Genomic DNA, 19785 nt, shown 5'->3' with positions numbered 1-19785 from the left:
CCAGAATTCCAATCTGTCTCATGTCACCTATTTGGTTTTACAAAAACAATTTTCTACCGTTTCTAAAACATTGCCATATCCTAAAATGAGCTTGCATCACATTTTCTGATTGCAAACACTAACATTTCCTGGATTTTGGCAGGTATCTTGACAAAAATAACTTTATTTTTGGTGACAAATGTCTTGAAGAGACAAATGGGTGGCCTATGTGCATGTTGCAAATTTTATATCTAAATCAATGGAACATCCTCCCACCTCCTGTTGTTATACGAATGTGCAGGTATATGCATATAACACGTGCTCCACTCAACAACTGGCCCTTCATAGCCATGACTCAAAACTCTCACAACTACATCCCTAGAGAAATAATTGGACAGGTCAATTCAGCTTTAGTACTTAATAAGTGATCTTTGAGACACAAAAGCAAAGACTAGGTAAATATCCTCCCTGGATGACATTTTAATGGGAGATATTTTGCCTTAAATTCTACCATTACATTGCTGAATGATCAATTTTTGCTACCCACAAGAGATATTTTTTAATTGCTTTCAATAAACAACGTCATACCCAGAACAGTTGCAACTGGGAGAACAGGATAAAGGAAAATAATCTGATATGTGTGTAGAATCTGGCATATATCTGATGTGTATAATAACAGCATTCCTTCTCAAATTGCAGTACAATTACACACCAGTCATAAATATAACTTTCAACATGCAGAAATATCCTCGATGTTTTAACTTCAAAACATAGTCACTTAATTTAAAATTGTGAAAGGCTTTAAGAGGGTAGTCATAGAAAAGGTATTGCGACTTGTGGGGCAGATCAAAACTAGGGGTCATACATATAAAATGTTCACTGGTAAATCCAACAGGGGATTCATGGGAAACTTCTTTACCCAGAGAATGGTTACAACTTGGAATTCACTACCACAAAAGTATAGATATGGTTAAGGGAAGCTAGGATAAACAGGTGAGGGAGAAAGGAATAGAATGATATGCTGATGGGGTTAGATAAAGAGGGGTGGGAGGAGATGTGGAACACTGGCCAAATGGCCGGTTTGTGTGGTGCACATTCTATGTAGTCATATAACATAAAAGTATATTTTAGAAGCGATACCCCACTTTCATTCTGAGAACCATAAAATGGTCACAGCACAGAAGTAGGAAATTTGGCCCATTGAGTCCCTGCTGGCTCTCTGCAAGAGCAATCCAGCTAGTTGTTAGTTGTATTGAAATAAGTTCAGTACGTACAAGTAGAGGGCATTGATTGAATGGTTTTGTGAGCACATATAAAGAGACACCGACACAGTTGAGTGGAATCAGGAGATACTTACCAGTAAGGTTTCACTGAATAAATCTAACCCACATAAAGACTGGCCTTGGATTTTTCCTTCAACTGGCTGTCAGGAGCACAGATTAATCCCACTCCTTTGCCCTTTCACTGTCATCCTGATTTTTCCCCCTTTAATTTCTAATCTAATTCCCTTTGAAAGCCATGATTGAATCTGCCTCCACCACCATGTCAGGCAGTGATTTACACATCCTAACCAATCGCTGCATAAAAAAGTTTCTCATATCACCTTTAGTTCTTTTGTTAATCACCTTAAATTTGTCCTTCAGTTCTCGACTTCTCTGCCAATGGGAATCAGTTCATCTCAGTCGAGACCCCTCATGATTTTGAGCATTTCTATCAAATCTCTTAATCTTCTCTTCAAGGGGAACTTGCTCCAGCTTCTCCAATCAATCACGTAACTGAAGTCCCTGGAACCATTCTGGTAAATCCTTTCTGCACCCCCTGTAAGACCCTCACTTCCTTTCTAAAGTATGGTGCCCAGAATTGGACAAAATACTCCAGGTGTGGCCAAACCAGTGTTTTAAAGGTTCATCATAACTTCCTTGTTTTTGTACATTATGCCTCTATATATAAAGCCCACAATACCGTGCGCCTCTCAACCTGCCCTGCCACCTTCAATGATTTGTGCACATATATCCCGACATGTTCCTGCATTCCCTTTAGTTTATATCCCTCCATTTTTTTCCCTACCAAATAGACTATTTTGCAACTCATGTTAAATTTCATCTGCTACTTGTCTGCCCATTCCAACAGCCTTTGTCCTCTTGAATTCAATCATCATGCTTCTTGCAGTTCACAATGCCCCCAAGTTTTGCGTCATCTGCAAATTTTGAAATTGTGCCCTGTGCACTTAAGTCCAAGCCATTAAGGTACCATGAGAAACGCTGGTCCCAGAACTGATCCCTGAGAGACAGCACTGTACATCTTCCTCCAGTCAAAAAAAAACATCCATCACTACTCTATTTCCTGTCCTTCAGTTGATTTCATATCCATGTTGCTATTGCCTTTCATTCCATGGGCTTCAACTTTGCTGGCAAGTATGTTATGTAGCAATTTATCAAATGCCTTTTGAAAGTCCACGTACACTACATCAACCACTTTGCCCACATCAACCCTCTTTTACCTCAATCAAATTTGCAGGGCTACAGTGAAAAGGAGGAGTGGGAGTAAGTGAATTGCCTACACAAATACAACAGTCTGAATGGCCTCCTTCTACGCTGTCACCATTCTATGATTCTAAGTTAGTTAAACATGACTTGCCTTTAATAAATACATTTTGGCTTTCCTTAATCAATCCACACATCTCCAAGTGAGTGTTAATCTTGTCATGTTATATCATTCCTAAAAGCTTGCCCACTGACTGGCCTGCAGATGCTGGACTTATTCTTATACCTCTTTTTGAACAAAGGTATAATGGGGTGAGGGGGAAATCTTGGCAAAATGGTAATGTCACAGGACTAGTAATCCCAGAGGCCCAGGCTAATGCTCTGGGGACACTACTTCAAATCCCACCACAGCAATTGGTGAAATTTGAATTCAATTAATAATTCTGGAATTAAAAACTGGTCTCAGTAATGGTGACAATGAAGCTAATTGATTGTCATGAAAACTCATCTGGTTCACTTTTGTCTTTTAGGGAAGAAAATCTGCGGTTGTTATTTGGTCTGACCTACTTGTGACTCCGGACCTACAGCAATATGGTTGTCTCTTAACAGCAAGCTACAATTCAAGGGCAATTCAGGATGGGCCAGCCATGTCCACATCCCATGATAAAAGAATACATTTTTAAAAGTGCAATTTTCCAGCCTTCTGGCATCATTCCTGTGCATAAGGAAATACCACCATATGGTCATAAGTAGCACCACAATTTCCAACCCTACTTCCCTCAGCAACCTAGGATGCATCCCACCTGGACCTAGTGACTTATCCATTTTACAGCACCACCTCTATCAATGTTAAGTCCATCTAATATTCCAAATACTTCCTATTTTTGCAGCATATTCTCTCTTTGTAAAGACAGATATAAAATATGCATGTAGGGCTAAGCTACAAAATAAGTATTTAGGACTAAGCTATGTCCTTTGCCTCCATGCATAGGTCTCCTTTTTGGTATGTATTTGATTGACCCACCTCTTCTTTCACTGTCTTGCTATTTATAGGCCTATAGAAGACTTTTGGATTGCCTATTATGTTGGCAGCTAGTCTCATATTCTTTCTTTGCCTTTCTTATTTCCCTTTTCACTTCCTCTCTAAACATTCTATATTCAACCTGGTTCAAACTTGTATTATCAACCTGACATCTATCATACACCCCCTTTTTCTCCTTCATCCTACTCTCTATTTCTTTTGTTATCCAGAGAGTTTTGGTTTTGGTTGCTTTACCTTTTTCCCTATGGGAATGTATCTCAACGGGGTACTGTACTGAATCATCTCTTTAAAGACTGTCCAATTACAAATACATTTCATTTAAAGTTTTGCCTGCCAATCTTTGATTCTAATTTATCTAGCCCAGATCCTCTCCTCACTGAAGTTAGCCCCCCTTCAGTTAAGTATTTTTATTTTGAATTGCTTCTTACCCTTTCCATTGCTAATCTAAATCTTATAATACCATGATCACTGTTCCCCTACTGACAAATGCTCCAATTGGCACTTCATTCCCCAGAACCAGATCCAGCAAAGCTTGCTTCCGTGTTGAGCTGGAAAAACACTGATCAAAAAGTTCTCCTGAAAACACTTCAGAAGTCATTCCCCTTCTCTACTCTATACACTGTTGTCTTAGTCCATATTAGAATAATTAAAATCCCCATGCATAACGCTGCTATGGTTTGTCAAAATCAAAACCGTACTGTAGCACCAGGCCTGCTGTTTACTATAGTGATAATCAAAATTCTAAAAGCTTTAATTACCAAAGCTTCCATATCATAAGGTAAGAAAGTTGTCTAGCATGAGCTGTTCTGGTAGTTTATTCCACAACTCTGTTACTACTACTACCTGTCTTACACTGAACTTCATTTTTGAAGTGTCTCTGGTACTCAAACTTAACTATATTTGATATGAACCTTTTGCTCTCCTTGCCTGACTTGCCTCCTCAACCTTCACAAACTCTAGCTGAACCAAAACTCTGTTCCTCGGACTCTATCCTGCTCACCTCCACTCTAAACTTCACATCCTTCAGCACCTGCAGTTCAAAATTCTCAACATGTTTAAGACCCTTCATAGCCTTGTCCCTCCCTATCTTCAAATTTCTCCTGTTCTACCCCCTTCCCAGAATTCTGTATTTCTCCATCTCTGGACTCTTATTCATCCCCTTTTCCCTTAATCCCACCAATGACAGCTCTGCCTTCAGCCATCAAGGTCTGAATCCCTGGAATTTCTTCCTTAAACCTTTCTGCCTCTCCGTCACCTTCTCCTTTAAAAAAAATCCTTAAAATCTACAACTTTGACTAAGCGTGATAACCCTTCCTATGGCTCGGCATCTATTTTTGTCCTTGAGATATTTTTATGTTACAGATGCTATATCAACATAAGCCAATTCACAGCACTAAGTGATTTTACATTGTTCGGATGGTGAGGAATATAATTGCTTCCCTCCATCATAATACCCCATTACAAGGAATAGCATTGAAACCAATTCACTATGTCAGTTTTCATTTACGTATAGAGATTTCTGAAAGATAATAATCTTGCACCTCTTTTTATAAAAATTAGTGGACAATTTAAAAAAAAAGCCAGAATTCTGAAATGGAAGAGAATGTTATGGAAATCACCACAAGTTGCCAGCATCTGAAGTTAAAAAAAAGCTAATATTTTGGATAAAGACTCTGACCTTTTAAAAAAGTTGTTTGTAAGCTCTGAGGAAGGGATTTAGCTACATTGTAATTTTGTCTTCTAACCACCAGTAAACCATATGAAATCAGAACTTCTGTGCAGAGATGTGTTATGCCTTAGTAGAGTGTATTACACTGCAGAAGGTAGCTGGTATGGCTATGCACCCTCCAGAAAACCGTAAGCAGTCTATTTTATCAGAAGCTATAGTATATAGTCGTGTTACAGAAAGTGACATCAGAGGAAAATGATGCTACCAAAATCAGAATGAAAGAAGACGTGGTTAACATACTGGATGGGCTAAGAATTGACAAAACAGGGGGTATTTAAAAAGCTGGCTGTATTTATAGCTAGTAAGTCACCATGACCAGATAAGATACATCCCAGCTTGCCAAGGGAAGTAAGGTCAGAAATTGTGGCGGTGCCATCTGTGCTGTAAGCATTCTGTGATTTTGTGTGGTTCCTTTGTAGAGAGGGATGAACAATAAGCAATGCAAGATAGAAATCAGGTGTCATAGCCCAGGAAAGTTATGCCAAAGGACGACTTATAATTATATTTATTATATTAATAGCTGTATCTTAGCTTGAACAAGTAGTTTTATCACAGCACAACACTGATCTTACCACCTATTTTGGTAATTGTATAATGTTCCACTCCTATCAGGTGATTTTTAAAAAAATGATATGAAAAGGAATGAAAATGGGTGCTTATAGTTTGAATTACTGCACTACATACCACTCCTACTCCTTTGAAGCTGGTGTCCGTCATCCCATTTGTGTAGAGGTTGGCCAATGAAGTATTTACATCTCAGGTTAAAAGTTCTCGCTCCCATGAGATTTGTCTACTTTCCCCCCCACACCACATACGGGACTTTTAACTTTTCATCCTCTCATCCACATATGACTAATAAATAACACGCAGCTAGAACATACAATTGACATTGGTGAAGATTCCTCAGTTAGGTCATAGAAGCACACCTTTACTTGTTCATCACCTAACCTACAATAGGCACAGCCTTTGGAGTAGCCAAAACTAACATTATTTTATATTGGTGCAGCTGGAGTTCATGAGCCAATTTACAGAGCTCTATGCATATTTGTAAACAAGCACTACAGAGCTCTCTCCAGGACACCATGTATGGTGATTTACAGTTCCATGCTACTGACTGGAAATCATATTGTCACTGCTGGGCTTAAAGCATGCACTGTAGAACAGTACAAGCCGGTGTCATATGGTATCATTATTGCTAATATTTTGATTTCAGTTTTATTTTTCTGAAACTCAAATTAACTCAAATCTCCTAACATGACAGAATGAATGTCAACTATGTGCAAAGCACGTACTTTCCCACTACTACCTGAAGGTATCCCAATCACATTTTGTTTTCTTGAGGTATTACAAAAATCTTCAAAAGAGATGAAAAGAAAACCTGCAAATGGAAATATAAAGTCAAAATAAAAAAAATGCTGGAAATAAACATTAGCATTTTAAAAGGTAAAGGATCTTTTCTGACTAAGGGCTTCTATTCAAAACTTTAACTTGGATTTTTGTCAGATGTTGACAAACCAGTATTGCCTGCAATTTCTGTTTTTATGACAAGAATATTCACTTTCAGGTTTAACTTCATCACTCTCACATATGCCCTGTTTCTTTTTCCTGAACTATTCAAAAATTGTTTCATGGGCTTCTGGTTTCCATAATTGACATGTACAATTACTGAGGTTTGATCGCATTTGACAACCATTTCAAGGATATAAACAGGTAATTCCACATTATTGACATGCTAAGAGAAAAATAAAGATTCTGAAGTTTCATGTGGGTCTCTTTCAACAGTCTGAAATCAGCCTTAATCAATCTGAAGTGGGCGTTTTCAAAATTGTTTGTCTCTCATTACTAAAACTGAATGCCTGAGAATTCCTGTCATATTCTATTCCCAATTTCAATCATTGATAGCTTTTACTTTTCCTTTTACTGAAATCAAACTCACTTTGAAGAGTCAAAAAAGAGAGGTGGCAGCAGTATTAAAAAGATTGCTTGAAAGACCATCGTTCTTTTATCCAATTAGATCCCAGACAATGTTAATAGTCCTGATTAGTGGTATCACATTTTACCAAAACAAATTTCTATGCTTATAACCACATCAGTTCCCTTGTCCTGGATGCCATTAATAATAAACAAGAAGATAACATTAGGTAATGGGCACATTTCACTTCTATTCATTGGCCAGTTGTTGGGTTCCTATGACATGGAAAGAAACCCAGCACTGTATATTCTAACCTTTATCCTTGTTAGTCTTTTTTAAAACTGGCCTTTTTCTGCTAAGCAAAGAAAATTAAGATGGATGCTACAAGTCACCTGATCACAGAGTTGGCCCTCTGTCTGGGACCATCCCAGCAGTTTCAAGAACAAGATAATTATTTTTTTCAGCTTCTGGAATTTCACATTTCATTATGCAAACCCCTTGTAATTAATGAAAGCAGCAGAAGTGCAGACGAACTGGTTCCTCCATCTTGAACTAACACAAAAGAGAAGGATCAAACTTCGTTAGAAGAGATGCTAAAGACCAATTTGTCTCTCTCCTAAGAAGGAACCATAGAATCCTGGCCACATAGAAACTAATTGTTAAGCTGCAATCAACCATTAATAGGCCATGTCACACGATCCCAGCCTCTGGCCTTTCGGGCAGTTTTAACATTACACCTTTGGGCCTCAGTCAGACCGCTGTTTTCGCATCAACTGGACAGAATTCCAGTAGCTGGGCTAGGTAACCAGCTCCAACTTCACGAAGCCTGCTTGATTTTAAAAGTCTCTGACAACACCCCCAAATGGTCTAAACACAAAGCCCAGGAGCATTGTTTGTCAAACATTTTCGTATCATTTAACCAACCAGAAACTCATTAGATCTGAACTCCAACACAAAGGAAACACCCTCTGGACTCTGACTTTGGACTCTGGGACACAAGTGAATGAATATTAATTTTCTGTGGTCCATCTTTGTACTGTAAAACTCCTTTCTTCTATCCCCCTGCTCCCCTCCACCTCCCATACCACCACTTTTTACTGTGTGCACATGTGGAATGGGAAGTGACACTCTTTTTTCCTGGGATTTGAATGTTGAAAAAAAAACTAACCTTTGAGTTTATCCTAACTCAGTTTGCTGTGGATTATTAGTAAAATCGGATTACAAAAACCGAGGTATCAGAAAAACATGCCACCACATATTCTTTTAAAAATTAATTTAAACACCCTCTGCTTACGGGCAGATGGTAAGAGGGAATCTGTGCAGTCTGACTGTCTTTGTTCAGATACAAAGGGCCAAGTGCCTCTATTCTGTGTTGTAACAATTCTGGAATACCTGGCAATACCTATTATATTTCAATCAAAGTACCTGCCTGTATTTCCAGTTCCACAACAATATGGTATGCAAACTGCTGGCACTGCAAACTCTGCCTCACATCCTTAAAAGAGTCAACCCTATACTGTCCATCCTCACATGAACTTGATGCAGATAGAATCCAGAACCATGTAAAGTAACAGCTAGGCACTGACCAACCAGTCAAACCTGTTCCCATTCTTAACACCTTCAACCATCTGCTAATATTTCTCGATTTCTTATTCCAACAGCAATCTAAATTTCTCTCTCACTCTCTCAGAAGATGTCTCTGAGAGGATTAAAGTTCTAATTGTTTTATATGTTTTAAATAGAAAATCAACCGTTTGTGCCTAATGACTCTCATTGCAAGAACACTTCTAAATGAGGTAGGGACTTACCAGTAAATAGGATTAACTTAGCCCATTGTTATAGCAGAGAGTTGTTTCATGGAGGCAATCAGTCAACAGCAGCAACAAGCTGTTGTATTTTAGCTGTGATCATAGGCAAAACTATTCAGTACAAGGAAAAATCCAAGAAATAGAGCTGCATAATTGGATAATTTCATAGGCAACGTTTAGACAACATTCTATTGCAGTTTTCACTCGCACTCAATACATGAACTTCAGTCTCAATCCTGTCACCCAACCACTGTTATCCTCACACAATCCTCAACATCACTCCCTATAAACCCACCCTCATTCCCACACCAGGTATCCCACCCTCAACCATAATATGCTGACTTTCAAACCATCATGTATCTTCCAAGTGGACTACATTTTCTTCACATTTAACCTCCTCAATCCTTAGTCCAGCAGCAATGCATTGGTTTTAATTGTATTTAATTACAGTATTGATATTGGATCCTTTAAATGTTTTGCGTTAAATGGATTATGTTTAGCTGAATGGTTATTGACAAAATTGTGAAAAATATGTTCTAATGAAACAAAGAATTTTTTAGATTTAGCTACATTTAGCATTGTTGCTTCTATTTATTTTCCTCAAATTGAAGTAGTTGGAAGTTCAGAGTACAAAATCATGAGATTGAGAGGTGTATGCTTGATTATTTCACTCTAAACTCTTCACCTAATGTGAAGAGGTGAACGAGTCAGAGCTCTGGGAACAGCTTGTCTGCCTATGAAGGCCTGAATTTGAAGGGATATGAGTGTAAAAATGACTCAAGACATTTGTCTTATCTGTAAGCAAAATAAATAATAGCCAATAGCTGCAAAAATTAATTTGTTTGGGTGCCTATTCATATTAAATGCCACTAGATGGCTCTAGTTTACCTCAAAAATAAGTGTACTCATGACATCTAGTGGCATCACCGCAGTATTGCAGAACGTTCCCCTGTAATAAAACTTATATTTGAAGAGGTGCTCATTCCAGAATCATATTTTATTCAGAAACATAATGATAAGCATAACATCCCCAAAATCATAATGGCTTACAAATAAACTTTCATATCCCATGACAAATTTAATGTACAATTACTTGCACATCCAGAAAATTAAGATTTTTGTTAAAAATTTCAAATATTTTGTGACCTAGAATGGAAAAGTCAACACAATGGAAGCCAATATTTGTGCTCTGGTATATTGTATGAAGCTCCATCTTTTTTGATAGTGGGAGAAAAGGCGTATATGATTTGGACTCCCCACACATTAATAAGATGGCCCAGATTTTGCTGTGGTAATGAGTGTGAAACTATTAGCGCCTGCCATTATTATTCAACTGAAACCTACAGCAACCTTAGGAATCTGCACATGCAGAAAACACAGAAACCCAGAAATTGCTGTCAGTGATTCTATACTTCACCAGAAGCTGGGCTATAGAGGCAGCTTCTTCTCCCTCATCCCAATCACGAGACTCCAATGCATAGCAAGTCTATGAATTGGGCTCTTACACTATTAGTCTTGCTGTAAAAATCTTGGATCAGTTAGTTTGTTGAATGAGGTGTAACTGGATTTTTAACAGTGCAGTAAGTTCACAATTACTGCCAAACACCCTAGAGGCCCTAAAGAACTAATTTTGTTTGTGGAATGCCAGATTTCTCCATAATGATAAAAATTCCACATTTTAATTTTTTGTTCAAGTTTTACCTTTTAGTATGTATGTTAATCCAATCAATTATTTATTTCATCTGAAATTTTAAATTAAAAGCAAAGGAAATTAAGTGTTTTTAAAATCCTGGTTTGCTATGTATGAATACTTCAAATGTGATTGGCTCCTTACCTCTTTAATAACATCACTACTGCCGCATACCAAGACATCCCTTTGACTTGCTACCAGATTTAAATTGCTGTCGGGACAAGGAAATACCACAACACAGAGATTGCTAAATCTTTGTGGACAAGCTTCATTGGTGGTTGTGAAATATAGGCCCATGGTGTTAGCTATGCTTTTGGAAGCAGAAGTAAAGAACAAATATAAAAACAAAAAAACTGCTGATGCTGGAAATCCAAAACAAAAACAGAATTACCTGGAAAAACTCAGCAGGTCTGGCAGCATCGGCGGAGAAGAAAAGAGTTGAGTGGACGTCAACTCTTTTCTTCTCCGCCGATGCTGCCAGACCTGCTGAGTTTTTCCAGGTAATTCTGTTTTTGTTTTGAGTAATGAACAAATGCTTGATTACAGGTAAATTGCTGAAAGTCAGAGTGTTTTTACACTACAAGGTCCATACCATTAATATTAGCATTGCAACTCCATATTGGATCTTCATTGACATTATAATTGAAGCATTGGTGTGAAGTTGCAGTGCAAATAAACTGGGAGTCATCCAGATCACTCACATGCACCTTCTAGTAATTGTTTGCAAAGCAGCACAGACAAGAATTTGAGACTTTCTGCAGCTTGCAGTTAGGAATCATTTCAAAGGCATGCCTCCCCAAAGTCATAACTCTCCAGAGTCATGTGAAAATGTGCAGGCTGCATTGTCATAGGGCCATCATAAGAGTCTGCTCTGCACTCACTTACCATCTGCACAAATGCACTTTTATCAAGGGTTACTGCATAGTGAGTAGTAGAAAAACCATGGTCAGTTATTTCCTTCATGCCTTATAACACTAAGATCAGGTCATGATCTTGCTGTTAATCTGTACAGATTTAGGACTGTATTTAAGATCTTTCTGATCTGTGCAATTCAATAGCACATCACACCATGCACTAATCAACTACGTCAGAAGAACCGGTAATTTTCTTGAACATAAGCTAAGCACCGATGTTCTTCTTCAATCATTCACAATTTGGATTCCATAGATACGTTAGCAATGTGCAGTCTAATTACAGTAGTCTATACAATGCCCAATATATAATTTAATCCATTGCAATTGTCACATGATTACACATTAACAGATGGTCTGAGGGTATCGCTGGAATATTTGGGGTCTTTTAATTCTGTGTGCAGATTAATATACCCAACTACAATACTCATACATATCAACTTTCAGAGGCAAACCAATTCATAGAATGGTTACAGCTCAGAAGGACATCATTCAGCCCATCATGTCCATGCTGGTTCTCTGCAAGAGCAACTCAACTAGCCCACTCCTTTTTCCTGTAGCTTTACAATAATATCTTCACAATTATCCAATTCCCTTTTGAAAGCCCCACTTGAATACACCTCCACCAAATTCTCAGGTAATGCATTCCAAACCACTCACTGTGTTAAAAAAAACCTTTCCTCATGTTGCCACTGGCTCTTTTGCCAATTACCTTAAATCACTGTCCTCTCGGTCTCTACTCTTCTGTCAAGGGGAACAGGTTCTCCCTATCTACTCTTGTCCAGCTCCCTCATGGTTATTAAGCATCTCTATCAGATCTCCTCTCAATCTTCTCTTCTTCAAGGAGAACAGTCACAACTTCTCAAATCTATTCACATAACTGAAGACCCTCATTCCTAGAACCATTCTTGTAATTTTTTTCTCAACCTTCTCCAATGCCTCAAAAATCAGAAGCCCATTAGTTTTCCTGGCCACAATCTGGAGAAGGTGAACACTGCACACAGGAAGATGAAGTAGGGTGGCGTTGGGCCATTCACATTGTTTCCCATGACAACTATTTTTCTTTTCCCATTCTCTGCATGGAAGTCTTCCCTAGAGCACTATTCTAAAGGTGTGCTTAAAATAGCACTATTACCACATACTCCTCCTAAACTTAACTTTTATTTCTAATATTGGCAAGGAAATGAACCAGGAAGATCAATTTACTGCCATTAATGCCGACTCTGTTGGCCTGTGTTCCTTTTGCAACAATGTAAGATGGAGATAATTAAGAGTCAATTGGAGCAAGTGTGGTTAATGACTTGGGTGTAAACATTGCAGAATGGTCTTTTTTCTTCTATCGAAATCCGGATCAATATGCTAATTTGTTTCCCCTGTCAACCGGTGATAGAATTATCCGCACTGTGCTTTCTAGAGGTGGGTTAATATTCAACAAACACTGTCTCTTCTCTCTCTCGGTAGGTGAAAGTGAAAGCCTTTGAGACCATATTATCCAAAGTACAGACATTAAAAAGCAACACCTGTGCTGCCGCTAAAATAGGCAACTCGCAAACAGCTGAGCAGGCAACAGGAAGGAGGAAACCAAAGTCGATCAAGACTATGTTTTTGAAGCTGAATTGAGCCCACATAACATTTCGCATTGGTAATGTGACTCAGCAGGTGGCGGAAACCAGTAATATGTACAAATCTGTCTGAATTAACTTTTTTTTTTAAATGGAGAAATATATCCCGTGGGCATTATATTGTCCTCATTTATATACACTTTAAATTTAATAGAACCAACATCCTGCACAAAGACGAGGAACGATTAAAGTGAAATTGGAATTAAGGATGTAAAACAAGGGAAAGTGATCAGACATGTTTACCACATGTACGTGTTTATTCTTATCGCTCCCTCCCACAATAAAGGAGAAACAGCTATTTGACCCTGTAACTATTATAGAGGAGCTCGAGTAAGGCGAAATACATTTACAGTGATGAGAGGAATAAATGCTTTGGGCTGGCGCTAGAAAGTGATCAATTTCTCCTTTCTTCCATCTATGTTCAATAGCAGTCAAATGCAATGACTTGCAATATGTCTACTGCCACTGCTGAGCCGGTATTATTTCAGGTCATTTCACTCTCAGCAGATCATGGTTTCCTTACGTGTTCTCGTATCTATTATGTGTTTAGCGGTGTGGATTCAAGTTGTTCTTCTTGCGGGACTAGTCTTCGATTTTGAAGGTCAATGCTTGCAACGTTGAGTCAGATACTACTCCCGTCGCTACTCATTGTACAAAAGGGACTGTCAACTGTTTGACAACCCTGCGGTTTATCCTCATCGGCCGCTAAACAAGACTGGATGCAAATCTACGGCAGTAAAGTGCAGAGACCCTCTAGCTACCTGTCCTCTCTCCTTGAAGGACGTGTGCTGAATGGAAATCGCACCAAGCCCTACAAGATCTCCCCGTATGCCCTTTTCTGCCATTTAAATCATCAACCTTAGTCAATACAAACTTAAATGTCCACTAGTTAAATGCCCGAATTATGAAGTGATAACATTCGCTCTATCGCGTACATTGTCCCTAATCCCATCCGCTATATATCGCTCGTGGAGACGCTTCCTCTTCCCCACCCAGGCAACAAGACAAAGATATACACGACAGAAAATGGAGCACGGATTCCCTTTCGAGCAGATTACACACAAACACATCCACCTGCAGGACGGGCAGTCCATGCCACACCGGCGGGATCTGGGACTGAACAGGTGATCAAACAAAAAAAGAGCAGGTGGGGCAGTACCCCAAGACCTTTAGACACCTTTCAACGTCGCGACTTGAAATAATCAACACACGTTTTATTCAGAGATAGGGAACGGGAGAGAGAGCCAGGTGTGGAAGATGCAGTTTGAAAACGAGCCTCGGATTGACGCTATTATCTATTTGAAATCCTTGTAATGATTGGAAAAGAAACAACGCTGCTGGAGAAGTGGCTATAAGCAGCACGTTTGGAAGAAAGGCGCGGTTTATACAGCATGCCTTCCGTTGTACGCGCGTGTACCTTGCTGCTCAACTACTTCACTAGTCCATCTCGACTTTGCAAACGATCTACATAAAACTGTTTGAAATAACTTTATGGTGCAAATTATTTTACACTAAGATTATACCTTAGCTAGTTCACTGTTTAGATGCCGTAGGGTGGGTGGGGGGAGCGATTAACTGAATGTTGCAGAAATAAATCCTAAAATTTGAAAAGGTGCCTTAAGGCAGAATCATTTATCATTAGTGTATTGGAAGGATTTTAAATGCTAAGCCCCATCGATAAATGCAATGACAAGTGTGAGAATCTGTACTTGCACACTTATCTAGCGCTCGACATATCTACGAGACGAATGGATAGGCCAGTATCTGGGTGTACGAGTTCTCACATTATGGATTTCTCCATGTTAGGGTTATATTTCCTCACTTGCCGTTATTGAAGAAACTGTTCAAAATTTCAACGTGATTTATTTGTAAGCTTTAACAGTAACGTAACTCAGGTACAATTGTTAGGAGAAAGTACAGGTGACACGACACCCAGGAACAATTAGGATTGCTGTAAATCCTTTCAGACCAACTTTTCTGTCCAATCAGTATCAATATGAGAACACTCACTCTCCAAAATAACTTCGTTGTGCTTCTTTCTCGTAAAACCGAGAAAGATTTTTAAAAAAATCCACCCTAAATCTACACCACCTTAGGCGTGTGTGTTGTATGACCTAGATGCGGAAGGAGAAAGAAAAAATAAAGTATTGTTCCCGAAGGTGCCACACATCTGCTGACCTTGAAAATGAAGACGTGGAGGACAATTCATTGTAAAATATATTAAAAGATGGACTGGGGTGGTGGGAGAAAGAGGTATTTAATACCTATACAGGAATAAAATACAAGAAACCTTACAAGAATCTGTTAGGAAACATTAATACATATACACAGGCGATCCAAAATTGTCTAAGCTGCAGCCTCAAATCCAATTCAATAAGGGATACGTTTAAAACAAGTGTGACCGCGAAACCTCAACAGTAAAACAAACCTGCTGAGCAGGAGAGGGACCCACACAGCAGTAGGCGGCTGACAGCAATGAGAAATGAAGCGACATAAAACGGACAAAAGCATCATACTAACTAATATCATTGTTATCTTCCTCTATAACACCAACTAATAACTGATGGCCGTGATGTCTCTTGCCAAGACATTTGCCGAACGCGCTGTGGCAGCGTCAATTCAGCCACTCCTGTTTTTTTTGTATTATGAAACTTCCCGAATTAAAGCTCACACAACGTTAGCCGGAAGATTCCCGGGTATCTTAAAAGCATCTTGGCAAAGCAGGGGACCTGACACAGCAGACTTCGGAACGCGACAGGTTGACTGAGGAGATAGCTACATCAACAAGATGATGAGCAAGAGAGAGAGAAAAAAACCCAGTTCCATTGTCAACCAGCATGCAAAACCAAATCAATGCAACCTTTAAAAAAAACATTTCCACACACACCTCCTTACCTTTCGGAGTGTCCTTGAACATTTTTTTTATTTCTCTCCGGGAATAAGTGTCCGTGGTTTTATTTTCCTACGTGCAGAAAGCCAGCAATCAGAAAGCGGCGTGTTGCATTTTTGAGACACGGAGAGGCGAGAGGAAGAAGCGGGCTGCTCAAGCCTCCTACTGCAAACACTTTCTTTCACTCCCGCCCGCTCCCACGCTCTGACAACACTGCCACACTCCGGCAGCTCACGCCAGCCTCCCTGACTCTCCCCGAAGGCGCGTGCACGCAGCCGGGGCGCGCGCGATCACAACTCCACACCGCGGGCGGGCGAGCGAGCGAGCGCTACGAGGAGTGAAAGAGGGAGAACGTTTGCAAATATTTCCTATCACGCAGTTAATTCCCCCGCTGCCGTTCCACACCGTACATCTTCACAAGGTAGAAATCGAAAGTGGCTCTTTTCTGATTTAAGGTTGTATCTAAAATGTATCGTGTCAGATATGTAGCTCACTTTTTATTGTAAACACTTTCCCTTCCCCCCAAAAAAAAAATCCTTCTGCGAGTTATTTTATATTCCGATAATGAAGTAAATTTCTGCCGCTACTGAATCTCTTGCCCGCTCCCAGCCCCTGAAGTTAAGCAGGAGCTGTGGTGTTGCACATTAACTCCAAAATTAGTTATGGGCTGTGGGTGGGAGGACTGATGCATGTAATATTTATCTTATACGCAACAAGGTAGCCACAGCTCAGTGGTGGCTTCTGATTCAGGAGCTTGTCAAGTCCCACTTCAGGGCATAAATTTGAAACTGGCACTCCAGTGTCGTACTGAGGGAGTGCTGCAATGGAGGAGGCACTATCTTTCCAAAGACAAGTTAGACAGAGGCCCAACAGATCCCATTGCACTGTTCCAAAGAACAGCAGGGAAGTTCTCCCTGGTGTTTATTCCTCAGTGGACACCGTATAAAACTGATTTTCTGCTCTTATTTCCGTTGTAAGACCTGAGTGTGTGAAAACTGACTGCCACAATTCGTGCATTACAATTGTGATTACATTTCTAAAATACCTTACGACTTCTAAAATGATTTAGGACATCCTGAGATTTTGAAAGGTGCTATAAAAATGCAAGCCTGTCTTTTCTTTCTTTACACTAAAAGTTTTCCTTTTTTCATTTTATGTAACATCTTATCACATTTCACAGAATGGTCTAAAAGTACTTAAGATGAAATTCATACTTTCAAATGACATTATGTAGCAGATTTGTCTACAATCATACACTCAGCACAAACCCACAGACAGCATCAAAGTGCGGCCTATAATCTGTTTTTGGAATATTGGGCAATAGAGATAGGGAGCACACACGCTTAATGTGGGCTGTCAAGGCCATGGTTTACACGGTTGGGAACTGAGCAAATGTTAGCTTTTGGCACCTAGTGTCAGCATCAAACAGGGCCAAGTCGAATAAAACAAAGATTCAATGCAGAGTAGTGCCCTTTTAGTCTTGTGCTTTGATCTTTGTGCATTGTGATGGCTCTATAGTACTGATGTGTGATGCTGCCAGATTACTGGAAGCTATCTGTAACCACTGATCATAGCATGTTATTGTCCATTGTGATACACTATCTCACAATATTAATTTAAACTATTCAATTTCCTGTGGTCTTGGATATGGAATGTGAAGACTAATGTAGTCATCAGGTGGAGCTGAGTTAGAGGGCAAGGAGATAATTGAACTGGGGCACATAGCTCTAATTCAGTATTTTAAAGTTATAAGCTCTATCCTTTTTTAACATTACCATTATAAATTCTTATGTCCATGTTTATAATGGAAACTCACTACATTGTAATTATATGCTCCCATCAGTGGTGGTGCTGGTAAAAGTTGACAGGAGGTGTGTGCAAATTGTATGGTTTTCATTATATTACTAGTACATTTCCTGTGGTGTTGCTTACACTAAATCAAAATATTTGGTATTTTGGAACAATAGGAGTGTTATTCCATATATTAACAAGCTTATGATACTACTGCGCAGCCAAGCATCTCTGGCTTCCCTGACCCTCATATATCACCAATGAACCACCAAGGTAAAAGCAGCAGAAAGATGCCTCCGGGATAGACATAATGGTAACAAGAAGGACTTGCTGTAAATATGTAAGTGTACTGTGAAACAGTATGGTGTTATGAGGTCCCATGTGCTGAAGTTAGCGTGATATTTGGCTTTTTATGTTTGAAGGGATGTTTGAAAGTCAGGTTAAATGAGAGATACAGGGCAGAATTTAATGGTCATGGTGATGGTCCCGTCCACCGGCTGCAGAGCTGGTGGCAACTCTGCTGCAGCCATTTCGGGAAGCCCCGATGAGCTTAAATCCAAATCAGACAGTCTGGTGGCTGCTTTTCGGGTTCCTTGTCCCAGCAGGCAGAATTTCCTGCCTCCGAGAGCTGCTGGCCTATCAGATGCAGGCATCTCTCCAGTAAAGGAGGCGCCACAAGTGTACTCTGCTGGTTCTGCAGTAGGCCCCAGAAGGAGGATAGTCGTTGGGGCCCCAGAACACAGATAATTTGGGCTGACTTGCTGTGGAGAGTCAGGGAGGCTCCTCCTTTGCCATCCTTGGGTCACTTGGTTAGGCACAGGATGCCCAAGAAGGAGGGATTCCCACCAGGGTTTACCTGGTGCATGCCCATATGTATGGCCTCCACTCACTGCTGATTCAGCTACAGGATGAGGTCCTTAAATGGCCCTTAAGTAGCCACTTAAGTGCCTCAATTGGCCACAGAGTGGGAAGGCTGTCTTTGACCCTTCCTGCCCTGGACTTAATTGGAGAGAGTCGGGAAGGCGACGGGCTCTCTGCCCCGGAGCCTTCCTGCCCCACTATAGTATCTCCATGCTTCCTAGCCAGCTCCCAGGGGAGCATTAAATTCCACTCATAGGCCAGGATTTTACAGCCGCGCTGCAGCGTATCTCCCCCCGGCGGATGCAGTGAGCCATTTAAATCTCCATTCAGTTTGGTGGGAACATAATATCCCGTCGGGCAGAGGGGCCATAAAATCCTGGCCTTAGTTTCTTCTATGTTGTCTTATAGAACTGTTGCATCTTTAAGCTATCTCTTCTGAGACATCATTGAGAAAGTGGTGTGGTTTGTTGAATCTGCTGGAAGGGTAACTCCTAGCTGGTTTTCTTTCCTTTAGTTTTAACCTTATTTTATATTTCCTCTATGTTCTGCTTCCATTTGAAGGACATACACCAGGATGCCCATGGAGAACCCCATGTTCAGGGCACCATAACAGAAAAGTGCGAAGCAAAATAATTCCTTGCCTGAAATTGATGAAAGGCCACTTTAAGAATTTTTCATTATTTGCTTAAATGACAAAGGATTTTTCTAATTGTTTCAGATCATATCTGAAGTTTCAAGGAAAGTCTGTGTCCAGAGCCTGTGAGCTTGACACATCATGTGGGTAATTAATCCCGCTTTTTGATATATACAAGTCAGATGCAATTTTGGGGTAAATAGCAGATTTTTGGGGACAGCGTTTAGCCCTGATTATCCTGTCATTTGCTCACGTGGATCACTTTGGGAGCAGGCACATCTTCTGTGAACTTTGTCAGAATTTATTTCACAGTCAGTGTGTGTAACTTGACTTATGCCCAAATTCTGGTCCCCTTGCCAGAACTACATCACTTTTGCACAAAACTAAATCATAATGTTGTATTCTCTCTGTGTTTATCTGTCTGTCTGTCTCT

At 39.9% G+C, this 19785-nt stretch overlaps 1 protein-coding gene across 1 annotated transcript in view; it reads right to left on the bottom strand.

Annotated features, from left to right (window-relative positions):
- Positions 1 to 16255, bottom strand: part of syt7a (synaptotagmin VIIa) — a 715758-nt gene extending 699503 nt beyond the window's left edge. The window contains exon 1 of the mRNA XM_041196517.1: positions 16072 to 16255. Coding sequence (XP_041052451.1) covers positions 16072 to 16093 — 22 coding nt within the window. The 5' untranslated portion in view covers positions 16094 to 16255. The remainder of the gene's footprint in view (positions 1 to 16071) is intronic.
- Between the last annotated feature and the right edge of the window lie 3530 nt (positions 16256 to 19785).

Source organism: Carcharodon carcharias, chromosome 10 (genome assembly GCF_017639515.1).
Source record: "Carcharodon carcharias isolate sCarCar2 chromosome 10, sCarCar2.pri, whole genome shotgun sequence".
In the NCBI taxonomy this organism is placed as follows: Eukaryota; Metazoa; Chordata; class Chondrichthyes; order Lamniformes; family Lamnidae; genus Carcharodon; species Carcharodon carcharias.
This window is presented reverse-complemented; position numbering and strand designations above follow the sequence as displayed.